Raw genomic sequence first — 15,843 nt, 5'->3', positions numbered from 1 at the left:
GCGAATACAGACTAACACGGCTGCTACTCTGAAACTTGGGCTAATGAGTCTGACACAAACTTTTGTAGAGCAAAAAACTTGCAATAATAGCCATCAGCTTGCTGTTGCCCTGTCTCTTTGGTTCTTTGTCCTTAATCCCCACATCCACCACAGGAATCTCTCTCTTTGTAGTGTAGATGGATCAGTCATTGGGCTGCTAATCTAGATTGGCCCAACCCTGCAAGGTGCTGGATATCTCCTGCTATATGCTGAGTAATCTGATCTGCTAGTAAAATCAATGGGAGCTGACGTTGGCACGTCACTTCTTAAACACCACTGGCTTTATTCTGTGTCCTCAGGTTGTTCAGCCACTTAGCTGGTTTGAAACAGAGCACTGGAACAAAATATGTTCTAAGTGATTTTTAACTAAAAGCTAATGTGAAAATGTTGGAGCTTGAACCAATGTAAACATATTAAATGTAAGACCATTTTCAAATGTAGTAAAGAAAAAAATCACACAGTGTTCCTTCTCCTGAAATTCCTAAAGGATACATTTCTCCTTCTGAGTCATGATTTCATAAGATTATATTTTATTAAACATTCTTTACAAATTTTAAAATATTGCTATTTTACATGCACAGAGGAAAATCAGTTGAACAGTTGTTCATAGGCATCCATTTAAAATCAACCACAAAAGAGGAACACTTTATTATGATGTCAGTTATTAATGTACTTGATATGTATATCTAAAGTGCATTATGTTACAATATATATATATGTATAGAAAGTCAGCAGCACCAAGATACTTTCACAAAATAAATACACCATTCAACAAAATAAATTATGGTAAATGTGACAATAATAATTGGCTTAGCCTTAGCAAAAAAAAAAAAAAAGAAAAAAGGAAAAAAAATTCACAATAGCCAAATGTGCAGTTTCAGAGAGCAATGGGGAGGAGGAGGTTTTATTTCGATGCATTTACAATATTTACAGATAATAAATATTTCTAATACTTTCCATATGTTCACTATTACAGAATACTGCAATACGTTTTCCAAAGATCTCAACAGAAAATTCAACGCCTCCTGCAAAGAAAGAGGGGGGTGGGGGACACAAAAGGGGAAAAAAATTAAATTTCCCTGAAAATAAATGGACACAAGATTAATGTAACAGTTCCACAAGTAATATAGGGTGTGCCTTGCTATTAAATAGCCCCTCTAGGAAGAGCTGATTAATAACACTGAGCTATTAGGAGTCTTCTTTTAAGTCTCTACAGTTCTTTTAATGCAATGAAAATAGCGATGCAAGGGATGGCACACTGCTTTCACACAGCTGAGTCTGTATCATCTGCAGCCCTCTACTCACAGAAGTAGGAAGAGGGTTCTGCTTCATTTAGGCCCTGATTCAGCAAGGTACTTAAGCACATGCATAAATACCACTCAAGGCTACTTATGAGCTGAAAGTTAGGCATAGTTTTAAGTAGCTTGCTGAATTGGGGCCATAAAGCTCAGTTCAGAGAACAGATTTAAAAAACCCATATAAAACCAGCTGGAAAAATGAGCATTAAGGGCAAGGCTGAAAAGAACAATCAAGCCCATCTAGTAGCTAATGTGCCCATTATATTGCTTGAGCTTTGTTTCCTGTGCTGCCTTTGTGATACCATGTTTACTGTTGTCAGATACGTTCTACTGTTGTCATTTGGTCTGTCTTTACCGCTGATGGTGGACTATAAGCAACCATTGGATAAGGAATTATTTAATTGTGAAGTATGTATTTATAGAACATGAATTTTACTGTAGAACAATGTGTTCAGGTCCTGATTCTGAAGAGACACTAGCTCCATTCACAGCACAAATTAATTAAATGGTTGTTGAATTAAAGCTTTGGGAAAACTGAAATTGCATCTTTGTGAGTCCAGGAGGAGTCTAAAGGCCTGCCCCCTGAAAATATTGAGCATTTCCTGTGAGTCTCTGAGCACCTTCAGCTTGTACCAAATTCAGTGGGAATTGGAGGCATTCAGCACCTTGCAGGATCAAGCCTTAAGGTTGGGAATTGCTCTTCTGAACTTAATAGGTGCCACTGACAGACTGGTTTTAATTCTGTAATCCTCCCCGTCCACCATGAATTCAAGAGGCTATAAGCAGTATCCCCTGCCATTCTGTATCTTATTTATATTTTGTTTTGTATTTTCCAATATTGATATTTTTCTGACAGTGAAACTACTGGGTTTTTCCTCTCTCACTGTGTGCAGTCCATTTCTGTAATTGTATGTTGGTTCCCTAGGAAACAACTATAGGATGGAATTTGATTGGCTGTGTTGTCAGACTGATTGCCAAAGTTGTGGGTAGAGTTTCACATGGCAGACTTGTGTGGGTGTGAGACACAAAAAAAAAGAGGTTTCAGAGGAACAGCCGTGTTAGTCTGTATTCGCAAAAAGAAAAGGAGTACTTGTGGCACCTTAGAGACTAACCAATTTATTGGTTAGTCTCTAAGGTGCCACAAGTACTCCTTTTCTTTTTGAAAAAAAAAGAGGAAATTCTTGACAATTTAAGGGGGTTTTATGTGCTTAATGAAAGCAAGACTACACCTAATTTTAGGGAGGTTACACTTTTGAAAGGTTTCTTAGGAAATTAAGTACCAATAATTTAATTTAATTGGAATGGGAATATAGTTCAAATAAATTGGTTAGTCTCTAAGGTGCCACAAGTACTCCTTTTCTTTTTGCAGATACAGGCTAACATGGCTGCTACTCTGAAACCTACTATAGATGTGTACTTTTAAAATGGATTATGCTTTGGTTCTGGATTTAGCTTTTAGCCTTGAATTTAGAGTTCAAGGTGAACCATGATTTAGGTTTGGGTTTCATGGTACCAAAATCTTACAACTGCTCTCTGTGGTTTCTAAGCTCAAATGTCATAAATATTGCAAAATCAACTAATTTTGCAAGACCTTTCTCATATTGGGCCACGTTCCTACCGGAACTAGAAAGCAGGTCTCTTCCAGTTTTTGTTTGGACTTGGACTCAAAATTGTGGGGTCAGGACTGCTAGGGAGAATTCGCGAGTTCAGCCAAACTGCAGTCATGCCTTCTGTCCCCACCAGCAGGGAGAGTTGTGGTATATGAGCCCTCGAATCAGCTCTGTGTAACTGGAGGATTACACATATACAGGGATGATTGTCCCTGAGCCAGCTAAACTGAGTTTACAGATGTGTTATGTCGTCACTGCAGTGCAAAGTGACTCTGGTGCCCTGGAGGCTCTGGCACTCCTATCTAAAATCTGTAGGGAGAGGCAGGGGTTGGATTTGAGATGCCAATTCAGACACAAGGCTTGCATATGTTTGTAAAGAATGACTTGTGTTATTAAGTAAAAATGATGATGAATTATGTCATTTCCTGAATTAAAAATAATTAAACAAAAGGTTTCAGATTTCAAGTTGACAGCTGTTTTGATTTAAGGTGTAGAAATGATAGCATCTGCCAGCTCACTTGGATAATTACAGATAAAGAGCATGTACTCAATTCTCAGAAACCAGAACTGCTGTGGGCTTTGTAAGGGAGGAATTGCAAACTCCTGTTTTATAACTTTCTTTTTTTTAAAAAAAAGTTAGCTTTTATAATTAAGTATTGCAAGTATACAATCCCTTCAAGACTCTATTCCCCTACTGGACTAACATTGCAAGAAGGGTAATAATGCCAAGAGGCTAAGGCCAAAACTGTAATGTACTGTAAAGTTGAGCTTCCTTTAGGCATATGAGGACATTCGGAATTTAAAACTTAAACCGATCAAATCTATAGAATAGTCTTTTGTATTTCATTTACAGATCCCATCAGAGATAAGAGTAGTATTAAAATAAAATCCAACAATCAAATGCTTTGGGAGTTTTAGCCCCATTACTTTAGTTTCTGTATAAGTGCACATTTGAAGATAGGCTTTGTTTTTCAGATATCCTAGCTCTATAACATTTATTGCAACTTCTGTATGTATCAAACATCTGATTACATATGCCCTGGAACAGGCCTTTAAAGGTATTTCTGTACTGCAGCAGGAAGGGGCGATTCCCAGTATGGGCAGGTAGACTCAGGCTAGCTCAGCTTGAGCTAGTATGCTAAAAATAGTACTGTGGACTTGGCAGCACTGGCAGAGACTCAGACTAGCTACCCAAGCTTGGATAGGGGTTTCGGCAGGCTTTGTCTCCAGCAGCTAGCCTTAGCGGCTGCTACTGCTATTTTTAGCACGCTAGCTCAAACAGAGCTAGCGCAAGTCTGTCTGCCCTCCCTGGGAATCACACCTCTTATCTGCAGCGTAGCCATACTCTCCGTAACAATCAAAAGCAGCGCCAGTTACACCACTTCTTCTTATTAAAGTTCTGTTAACTACTGACTTGTCATTAAGTCTAAGGCCCAATCCCAAATTTCTTACTCTGGCCTAGATAAGGCTTGGTGCTGAATGCCAGGAACTCCCCTGACCTCGATTGGCAGTTGAGGACATGAGGCACCTATCAGGACTGGTCCCATAAAGATTGAATTAAGGTGCAGCATTTTAATAAAACCCATGGTTCATGGCATCTCTCTTCAAATAATTTACTGTGAAGCAAATTGCACTTTTGTGTCCATTGAGCCAAAAGTGAAGGGGAAGAGGTGAAGGGAGAAGAGTGTTATGTGTTTTCTTTTTAAATTCTTTTTGGAATTGAATGTTTCTGTTTGCCTTCTGTACACAAAGCTGTTCAAGCTCAAATCCAGACATGAGATGTGTGCAAGCGGGCTAGCGGCTCAGGACACTTAGTCGAGAGACTCCAACTCACCATTGCCCTTAAAAACCTTCATTGTCATACATGAGGAAAACATGTCTCTCTCCAAGGGTAATGCTCAACATTTTTCAGCAGCAACGTAATTGTTTCACAAGCTGGCAGAAAGATGGAGCTGAATTAAAAAGTCCTAATGGCAGGGAAAATTTTATGGCAAAAGGCTGGTCTGCACTGTTTGCAGATATTACTAAAAGAGAAACTTTCCGTGTTCTCCCCTAAGGTTAAACAGTAAAATGAAAAACTGTAAAGTAAGGGTAGGAAAGCTGCCAAGGATCAAGGGGAAAAAAAGAAAACCTCTCCATTTTATAGATGCAGAGCTTTAAGCAGAGTTCAAAGCTTCAGTCTGCTGAGGACCAAATGTGAGACAAAGATCTGAAACACGGATACCAAAGTAAAAGCAGCGCAGGAAATTGTAATAGATGTGAGGGTCATTTCTTTGGCGTAAATAACACTTTCTGTAACCTCAGTTTCACAAATCTCTGTGATAAGTAATTTACCATAATTATTCCTGACAGAGTTGTCCAGAGTCTAGAGCAGGGTATTGGGAGTCATGAGACCCGAGTTCGAGTCCCTGCCCTGCTGGTGAATCACTGTGTGGGTCATGGGCAAGTTGCTTAACTTCTGTACCTCCGTTTCCCCAGCTGTAAAATGGGAATAACACTTACCTTTGTAAAGTGCTTTGTGGTTGCACAACATTTTGAAATGTCCTAAAAATTTTTATTATTATTATTATAATAATAAAATTCCAGATTTGTGTGAGGCAGAGGTAAAATCTAACAATTCCAATAAATAAACAAAATAAATGGTGTGTCTCCTTGATAAGGATAAAGCATGATTACCTTAAATTGTGATCATGTGTAGTACCAGAGATGTCCAAGAGGGGGACCCCTTCATTTCCATTCTCAGATTCTCTAGAATTTGGCCATGCTGAGCGGGTTCGCCTCTTTTTCTTTTCTTGTTCCTTGCGTTTTCCAGGCTTTGGTTTCTTCTTCTTTCCCGATGTCTTCAGGGGCTGCTCTTTGTATGTCTGAGCTTTGTTTGTCTCCTGAGTTAGGTATTTACCCTCATCTTCACTGCCACATCGGACAGGGTAGTTCTTTGTGTTAGTCGGAGGCTTAGGGTTTGGAGAAACTTCTGAAGTAGTCCGGATCTCTGCTGTGTTAACACCTTCAATGAGATTTTGAAGGAAGATCCTCCTTCGTAGATCTTGGATAGACTTCCCTTTGTCATGCAGTAGCTGATGCTCTGATACAGCTCTTTTGCTAAAAGAAAAAGAGAGCAGGGAGAAAAAGATATTTTATAATTTCATTATCAGCCAAAACTTGGCAAAACTCATCTCTCCTCTGGCAGCTGTCGCTACAGTGAGCAGTGAACCAACTTTCCAGCTCTTAGTGTACCCTGCAAACTCAGTGGTGGAGCAATTTCTTGTCAGAATAGCTGTTCTCTGCAGAGAGGGAAAGAACCTAAGCCAGTAATAATTCTCTGTGGACCCATCACACACCACTGGACTTGTGGGTGGATTAGTCAATGCTCTGTTCTGGGAAAGCATTTCTTAATGGTACAAGGCATTCTATCTAGGCACTAAGACAAGAAAGGCAGTTGCCAAAGTTAGGGAAAGAAGGGAACCAGATAATGGAGCACTGCAGTCACATAAGAAAGGGAATATTAAACACCTGCAGGGAAACCTGAACCTCTTTTTATGCAACATCATTTTAGTAACTTTCTTCTGCCCCATCATATACTTTAAAAAAAAATATGCACCTTACTTTTAAGTTTCAATTAGTGTAACTGCTAGTATTTTTTTATGCCAAAATTTTCAAACTTGAGTGCCTAAAATGTGAGCAACCTACAACCATATTTAGACACCGAAACAAGCAGCTTGACATTCAGAAATTGTGAGCACCTAGCAGCTCCCATTGACTTCAGCCAATATTAAATCTGGATTTAAGTGGATTTAGGAACCCGAGTTTGAAAATTTTGACCTGAATTTCTGGTGTTCTCTATTTTCTCTTGTGCACTGTGCCAGTCCATTTCTGTGGTTCCCCTCACCCTTTTCTCTGCATCTCTGTTCCTTATGATTCTTCCTTGACATTCTTCCAAAGTTCCTATATGTGTCCCTTTTATTGCTCATTGCAACTCTGACATTTTGGTTCATTGGAACTCTTAAACTGTATCTGTTTTTGAGGAGTTGGAAGATGATTTAACTGGAAGCCTTGCCAATGGTTCATACTTGGCTAACAAGGTATGGTCATCAGAAACGTTTGAGAAAGGATGGTCCAAGATCTGTCTGGCCAATGAATAACCATGAGAAAATACACATTTTTTCCTTAATGCAGGGTGGATGCACACCTGCACTGTGAACCATGAAAGCATATGAGGTGGGATTATAGTTATGTTCCCACGACTGCTAAAACCTATAGTCCTTCGAGCTTGCTTTATCTCAGTGTGCTGAGACAGGCTATGCATCCTCTTTTATTGTATCAGGGTGCTACCCGTGATTGGACTCATGCTAACCAAAGAAAATGAATTAATTGCCTTGCCTGTTGCACAGTAATTTTGTCTGTAGCTAATGCAGTTTCTGATTATGGATGAGCAGGGAGAAGACCGATAACTGTCTGAGAGACTATTCACCCCAACTATCCTACTATACTGTGGAGTTTCAAAATGTGGTGTGGTATAACTATACACCAAATGCTTGAGCGAGGTCTGTAATTTGTTACCCTCAGTCCCTTCTGAGCTGGCTGCCATATGTTGTGGACTTCCAACGTAGTCAATGCTAGAGCTCTTTGGAAGTTAGCAGCTTCATGTAGCATAAGTTTATGAGAGCATCTCCTTTGCTTTTTATCCATATAGATCTGCACACACGGAGTTTTTGGTTCAAATGATCCCAAGTCTCAAAGTGAAATTCAGATCAAAATTCCAACTTGTCCCTAGCTCCACAATAACACTATGAATTGATCATGATTTTGCTGCAAAGCTATATATTGGGTATATTTGCTCAACACTGCGCGTAGATTTGCTCAAAAGAGTTGAGTAAATCTTTTGCTAAATGTTCTCTGAGTTTCAAGAAACCTGTAGGCAGGTGAATGTCAGGGAATTTGTGATTTTTGTGGATCATGCTCTTCTATTGAACACCTCTAAGCAAAAATAACATGGCCTGATACTGAGCTGGTGTAAAGGGGCACAGCTTAATTCACTTCTATGGAGCTGCAATCATTTACACTGGCTCAGGATCTGGCCTATCCGAAAAGATATGTAATCATCCATTCTGCCAAACTCTTCCTGATGCTACTCCAATCCCTCTAATGGCCTATATCACACAGTCACTCTGATGCTCTGTCTTGTACACCTTACTTCATAGCAATAACCAGCAAAGGTTGGCTATTAACTACCTCCTTGCTTAGCTCAACCTGACTTGCAAATGTCAAATGTTAAAACCAGCACCTTGCACTCATCTGACTGTGGCAAACTTCTGTCATGTTTCTCAATCTGTCCACTGTGACTCACATTACTTTCCTAACTAAAGAACTATATTTTCCCAGGATGCTTTCATGGGAAATGTAGTTATCATTCCACTCTCCTAGTTTATAAAAAACATACAAAATCTTAGTGCTTTACTGAGTTTAAAATAGTATGCCTCATGTGAAAAGCTTTCCTACTGTCTCTTATAAACTACCAGGGATAATTGCTTTTATCACAGAGAACACAAAGCTGCCTTAATCCTCTACTGTATATTTAGTCAATTTACTCACTGTTACAAAATCTTGAATCTTAAAATCTTGTTATTAAGGACTCTTGATTGAAAAGCAATTCCATTTTACATAGATAGTCTAAACCTAGAGTACACACAATACAATCAAACATCATTACAAGACCCACTTCTTATATTAGTGTAGATTTCCATTACAATCCATGAATTGACATGAGAATGGATGCAGTGCCCGGAAGGGGCAGGTTTCAGTTTAAATGTCTGTCTGATATTTAGCATGCAAACCTGGCCCCAAACAACATTCTGCTGTTCCACGGGACTGTATAATATTACATAGAGTTATATTTCACATGACTTTTATTACCCAGCCAGACTTGAAGATTACATTTTGTCTCCCAGTTTCCTTTGGGAAATTTATGTTTCACAATATACAAAGTGAAAAATATGTGGCAAATATAAATCTCCTCCCCCCATTACTAACCCCAAGCTAGCCACTCAAGTAACTCCTTTGTTTGTAAACCCAAGGAAAACAACTTGCTGAAGAAGGTTCATGTAGGGAAGTCCTTTAGAGAAGTGTCCCATAACACAGGTATCAACAATGTGATGAAAAGTCCCCATCTTTCCCCTCCCCTCTCCTCCTCATTCACAGTAAGGAAAGTGGCGGACTCTTGAATATGTGTATTCAGTTACTGGGATTAGTTAAATATGACAAATAATATATTTACAAGAAAAACGTTGTAGTATTAGCAAACAACACAGTTAGGAAATATTAGGATGTTAGGGTTAGGATGACCCACTAGAGGTCCCTTCCATCCTTCTATGAAATATGCTTCTCACTGAAAGGAAAACAGTCTGACCCCAAACCAAATGCAGTAAATGTTAAGCTAACATGTGGGTAAGCACTTCTGAGAGAAAGATGTAGATCATGGTTTCTGTTTGCCCAAAGTGCCCAGACAAATTATTGTATACAAGAATGTTCTATATACACGTGTAGCTAACTAGTCTTATGTCTCATTATGGAAAAAAAGTACTTAGGCTGAAATACTATGAATCCAGGACTTGTGAACATTCTGATTTCTAAAATGCTACTTTTGGGTGACTATTCCCGGCCCCCTCCCCCCAGTTCATTCTTCTTAGAAAGTTTTGTTCACTTTTTTTAAACTTGTGTCAGTAGCAAAAAGTTAACTTTCTGTCTCAGTTTTTTTTAATTAAATAATTAATTATTGAATCATTATCGTACTTTGTTCATTTGCGGCCTGATCCAAAGCTCATCTAAATCAGTGGAAAGATTTCAATTGGCTCTGGATCTAGCCCTTAGGGAGGTATCCTGCAAAGGGCTGAGTGCCTTCCGCTCTCGTTAACTCCACTGGGCGTTGAGGGTGCTCAGCCCGTCTCACAAGTGGGTGCACAGTTTATGCTAAAGGAAAAATATTTGAAACAAACTTGGAGATGTGGTGATGCAATGTCTAGGCATGCTGATAAAAATATCTAATTTCTCTTTGAGTCATTGCTTGTTTTCCAGAAACTTCTTTAACAGCTAAAACATTTAATGGGCCCTGCAATCTGTACTCAGGAAAACTTCCCATTGGTTTCAATGGGAGGTTTGCCTGCATAAGGACTTCAGAATGGGGCCTATGATTTAGTTCTGTTTGGCTATAATAATGTGTCTAATTTAATCTACTACTGATGTAAGCCTTCCCTGGAAAACTACGTCTATACTTGAGGCGAGTTATTAACCATTAGCTCTAGGAATGGTTTGTGGTGATATTAAAACAGGGTGTATGTTTGCATGTGGTGTTAGTGTTTGTGCTGTACCCACAAACAAAACTACATGAATGCCACTGACTGACAGCTAAATGGTTTCTTCAGTGCGTTTTACATGCTATACAAAAAGGGAATCAAGAAAAGCTTTTTGACAATTTAGCACCTATTTTGTCATCCCATGATTTGGAGGGTGGAGGAAAACAGGAGGGGATGTATTTAATCTTGACATATATAAGTACTGGACTTAAAAAGATAACAGGTATGTCTTATCAAATCTTAATTTAAGCAAAAGTTGGCTCAGTTCCAATTCAAAGATTCTTAGCCAAGGAAATAGAGTATTTAATTGTGCTTTATTTTTTATGTACCTGAATCCACACATGGATTCTCTGCACAGCTGAAGAGAATAAGATGGTTTCAAAACAAAAAATAGTTCCAGGGTAGTTTGCAGCAGTGCAAACTAGCAAATGTTAATAGGAAGAAATACACTGTAGCTTTATCATCAGTACAATGAATGCAATTTGCCCTAGGAGGTTTTGGTGCCAAAGTTCAGACAAGTCTCAAGTCATTTCACTTAGGGGGATTTATTTGCTTTTCAAATGATAATAGAAGAAATGATATATGGAACACTTGTCCTGAAATACATACATGAGCAGTTATAAGGAAACTCTTCTGAAGTTGATTAAATGTACAGTATGTGATGCTTTCCTCTAAACATTCTTGACAGGGTTTTCTAATTCTCTCTCTTTCTCTCCAGTCTGACTCTTGCTTCTGAAGAGGATAGAAACGTCAAGTCTTGTCAGCTGCTTTTTAAGCCAGTGTACAGCTTGAAGTGTTCCCTCCCTAAAATATCTGGTACAGATCAGTCACCTAAATGTCTACAGAGAGTAAGTAACATAGCTACATGTGTAGGCTATTGATCTAGATCACTTCTGTGGTTTCTTTTCTGGACTTAGCTTACAATACAGTGATATCTATGTTCATGATTACTGGAGGAATAAGAGGGTCATTTCCTGAGCAAAATATCTGAAATCAGGTTATCATCTATCTACAAAATGCTTCTGTCTCCAAGTCAGTTATTTGACTCCAACTGATGAAATTATTGCAAAGTGGCACAAGTCCAAAGGAAATATTTCGATATTTAAATTGTACTATCTTCCGCAGCTACCATATCTTTTTAGTGAGCTAGCAATACCTGTACTGGATGTACAGGCATATGTACAGACATATTGTCATTCCAGTATATAATCTACACTTATTCGGTACAGTATGGTTCCAAACCTCTCTCATTTGTCTGTCATGGTGTGTGAATAGATGTCGATCTACATCCAACCACCCTATGTTTTGCTGTCTTATATACACTTCGGCTCCTCAGGTTAAAGCACACATTCTTACCTGATTGTCTTATACAGTCAGGGGGAATTGAAAAGTGCTGTCAATCCCTTGTGATTCATTAAAGTGGGTGGGCATATAAACTGTTCTTTCTCTATTGCTTAACCCAAGCTACCTGGTGCAGGTACTTCTGAAGCCGCTCCGGTGAAGAACTCCGGCAGGTAACAGAGAGGTTTCTGCTTAGATTTCTCTCTCTCTCTCTCTCTCTCTCACACACACACACACACACACACACACACACACACACACACACACACACACACACACACACACACACACACACCCAGTGATCAGAGTCAGAAAGAAACTTACAGTCTGCGGCTTGTCCCTTCCACTGATCTCCCATAACAGGGGACAGAATAACTCAGCAGGAAGACTGCGAAACTCCAATGCTGGAACAGTTTCGTGAACATGGTATCCCCTCGGTCTTGGAACCTGCAACGAAAGGAAAATGAGTCCAGTGGTACATACTCCGGCTTCTTTCTAAAATAGCAGCTGCGGCGGACTACACAACCTCCTCCGAAGTTGCAAAAGAAAAACAAACTTTCTTGACTCTCGGCAGCTCTCACTTCTTAGAGATCAGCTGCTCCCAACTTTGTGAGCGCGCTCTCTCGCCCTCTCTCCAAAAATAATCACAGGCAATTCCTCTCTTAAATACTAATAAAAATGAACTGGTTTGTATATGGATCGGGCGAAGGAGTGTGTTTACATATCTCCCATAGAGACCTTTAATTAATCTGGCAAGCTGCTATCTTAGGGGTTTGTGTTACAGGGCAAACCCTCTTTTCAGCAAGGGGGGAAAAAGTTCCTCAGCTTATTCCCCCCACCCCCCCAACCAAGAGTATTTTCTTCTCTGTACAGATGGGGAGAGCGAGAGACAGACAGACTTGTATATACATCCAGCCATTATACCTCTTCTTCTAAAGCCAGGTTCAGGTCTTGCTGCTTCCGGGACGTTTGGGTCCACACTGAGGAAAGGAACCTGAACTCAGGCAAAGCGTGTGTCGACTATCCGGAAAGCCCGAGAGGTCTAATAGGAGCAGAAGCAGCAGGGAAGGCTTAGGGGCTGGAAAGCATGCTTGGCTGTGCAGGTTGGAGCAGAGCTGGGGCTTGGAATGTTCACACGCTCCGGAGGCAGCCGCTGGGAAACCTGCTGGAGGAGTCAGTGGCTGCAAAGAGATGGCGCCCTAGGAACATGTGCAGAGGGCGCCCAGCACTGGATACCGAGAGAGAGAGAGAGAGATATTTCACCCCTCCCCGGGATCGGGATCAAGAGAAGCAAACACCCGACCATAAAACGCACATGCCAACCCAGAGCAGTCACATCCCCCGAAAGCAGGGTTGGTTTCTCTCCCTTTCCCCCCACTGGGCCAGCAGCGTGTCTTCCCTCCCGCAGCACGCTGCAAAGGAGGTGACTCTCCCAGGGGGACACTTCCAGATCCAAACCAGCCGCCTCGCTTGAGATTAACGGTGCCTTGCCTTTCACATCACCTACCGTCCTTTACTGCCGTCCACCTATTCCCTGGAGGGCTGGTTCCTACCGATTGTAAGTGTACGCTAGCCCGGGGGCCACACACACTCTGTGGACACGGAAGCTGCTGGCCAGGAAAAAATAATACTCGCGGAGCGTTTCTCCCCCTCCTTTTTCAGCGAATGGCCCAACTTGGGTGTCGAAGGTAGCTGTGTCACTGTGCCTTGAAGTGAGAGGCTGAAAGCACCGCGGTGCGCCCTTCATTTGCGAGACACAGCTTGGGTTCGGAGCAGTAGTTCTTGCTTTCCTTGCTCCTCAGCACAGCTGTGAACAGCTGGCGCCCGTCCAGAACCCCTCGTACATACTTTCTAACCCGTTGCCAGCTGACGGGTTTATACCCTTGGTGGCCTAGCTGCTCTTTCTTACCGCCAGGGAGTTCCAAAAACTGGTTAGAAATAAGTCACCTGGGAGAACCGCCTCACACGCTCCCACTTCAATCAGACATCATCACCCGAGGTGAGTGAACAACAGAATTTTCCATCACACGGAAACACTTATGTAAAACCAAAGGTAACACAATCCATCCCTTTCTACAGCCCAGTTGCGCAAGAAACTGCCCCGGGCTATTATGAAGTAATCGATACTACAGTGACTATATATAGAAAACTCTGTTTTTCTTAATGTTGTAAATAAAATATTTTTTATCTGACACAGTTAGCTTCTGAGGATCTTTATAGCACCCCAGGATTGTCTCTCTCTCTCTGTCTTACTCCGCCTTTTAACATAGTGGGGGCGTTATGCTGTAGAAATAAACATTTGGGGTAAATGATCCGAATTTAAGTAGCACCCTGATAGCGTAATGTTCTCAGATCCCCAAACCGCCGCAGCATGAAACTTTGTATACAGCATCCAACGACCTCCCCCTGCCCCCACCTCCTCTGATGGCTGCGATTTTGCATCAGTTCTCAGGGTTTGTTTTTCAATGCTTCTTTAAACTTCTTCCTTGTTCAGTTTACCTTTTTACCAAAGCCCTCTGGTTTGGAGTTTAAGCATTTCCACAAACGCACAGAACGGGCAAGTTAAACCTGCTCGCATGGTACAAGAGATACCACCACCCCCTCCACTGGGAGTCGATCCACAGAAGTGTCATTGGGTCGGTTCACTGATTTATTGTACATTCTTTCCAAGCTGCTTCACAACTCTTCACGTAACACTTAGATATTTTTTAAAATATAAAAATATCTTTTCTATAGCAAGTTAAATTACAAATAGACCATTTTATACCTGAAGGTTGTTTTACATTAAAAACGATATTTGCTTCCATAATAAAACAGCTAAACTACTTAGCCAAGTTTCATAAGACACAAGCAAATAAAACCGAAAATAAAAAGGGCTGAAATTGAAATCATGCTAGAAACATTAAATGGCTTATGCTGTAAATAAAGTCACTATACACTTGGTAGGCTATAAATTAAAATGTATAATAAAGGCTACTTTGATTTACATTGCTCTTTCCACTAATTAAACAATAATTGTGACCCACCCCCGCTCCCAAACACACATAAGTCTACTGCTGGTGTTAATGGCAAAACATCTATCACATATTTTTAGAATTTCCTCTCCCCCACAAATTATATATATAAAAAAAGTCCTCATACAGACTCAGGAAAAATAAATAGCCTTTATAAACTTGGAATTCTGAAGTTTCCTCACAATTTATTACTTCACCTTTTCCTTGAGTTACAGTCTTCTGTGCCTTTCAGAGATCACCCTGGCCAAAAAAGAGGTTGATCTTCTTAGCAATCGCTTCCACAACTAGTTTCTATCTTTTTTTTTTAAAGTGAAATAAATCAAAATGAAAATGACTTTAAAAAATCCAGCCCTAGGAACTTTTATTCTGCACCTAACATATTAAAGTAAAAAAGAAGGGTTTTAAAAGCAGGTGCTTCCTTCCCTTGTTGCTCTTGTTGTTATTATCAAGAACAGGAGCTTCTCCTCTTAATATATATAGAGAGAGACCCTTTTCCCGGTACTGAAAAGAATAACTCGTGACATCATAGCCTACCTTCCCATTTACTGAGTAATCATCCCTGCTTCAATGGGGCTGGAAATACATGACTTAGATCCTAGGGCTCCTAAAGTTTTGTTACTGCTCAAAGAAGGGAGAAGTGCCAAGAAGGCTTGGTCTTTAGCAAGGCATAGGCAGGCACGCACTATGCACCTTTTAGCACATAGCAGAACTAGGAGTCGATGGTATCTGGCATGGTTCTGGCTGAGTTATGTGCCACCTACACGAATGCCTAGCCCGTGAGCAAATTCTAACCTCCCCCAGTATCGTCCCATCCCAACTTTCAGCCCTGTCTTGCAGCAGCGCTGAGAGGAAATTTTGTGAGTGTATATGTCTGGCTTCTGCCTCCTTCCTCTCTTAAAGTTATGCTGAGCGTCTGTTCCTGCCTTCTGTGAGAAGTCATCTATTAAAAAGTCTATGATACTGAATGATTTTCGATCTCAGGAATGTTCTTTATCTCACTGGCATTTTGTGTTGAAATCCATCCCTTCCGAGAATGTGGCTTCGCAATATACTGTGGATGCACTTTTATGGCTTGCCTTAGGACAGCGGACCCAGGTTTATTCAGAACAATGACCACCCAGATCTAATGATATAGCATAGACGTAGGCAGGAATGAAAGAGGCTGTTATAAGCACCCCACTAAAGAAATGACCCC

The 15,843-nt window shown here is 40.6% G+C and overlaps 1 protein-coding gene across 9 annotated transcripts; it reads right to left on the bottom strand.

The window, feature by feature from the left end:
- Window positions 1-549: 549 nt before the first annotated feature.
- On the bottom strand, window positions 550-15,511 carry PTHLH (parathyroid hormone like hormone). 9 transcript variants are annotated; one of them, XM_048824257.2, is made up of 5 exons: window positions 15,183-15,507; window positions 12,559-12,862; window positions 11,959-12,081; window positions 5,624-6,046; window positions 550-1,064 (listed from the first exon to the last, which is right to left on the bottom strand). In XM_048824257.2, the coding sequence occupies exons 3-5, from the start codon at window positions 12,057-12,059 to the stop codon at window positions 1,055-1,057; spliced, it is 534 nt and encodes a 177-aa protein (XP_048680214.1). In that variant the 5' UTR covers window positions 12,060-12,081; window positions 12,559-12,862; window positions 15,183-15,507; the 3' UTR covers window positions 550-1,054. The 9 variants fall into 9 exon arrangements, with proteins under 9 accessions (XP_048680214.1, XP_074977135.1, XP_048680190.1 ...); XM_075121034.1 differs by lacking the exon at window positions 15,183-15,507 and adding an exon at window positions 14,831-15,166; XM_048824233.2 differs by lacking the exon at window positions 15,183-15,507 and adding an exon at window positions 14,846-15,166.
- Window positions 15,512-15,843: the final 332 nt, after the last annotated feature.

Source organism: Caretta caretta, chromosome 1 (assembly GCF_965140235.1).
Source record: "Caretta caretta isolate rCarCar2 chromosome 1, rCarCar1.hap1, whole genome shotgun sequence".
Lineage (NCBI taxonomy): Eukaryota > Metazoa > Chordata > Testudines > Cheloniidae > Caretta > Caretta caretta.
This window is presented reverse-complemented; position numbering and strand designations above follow the sequence as displayed.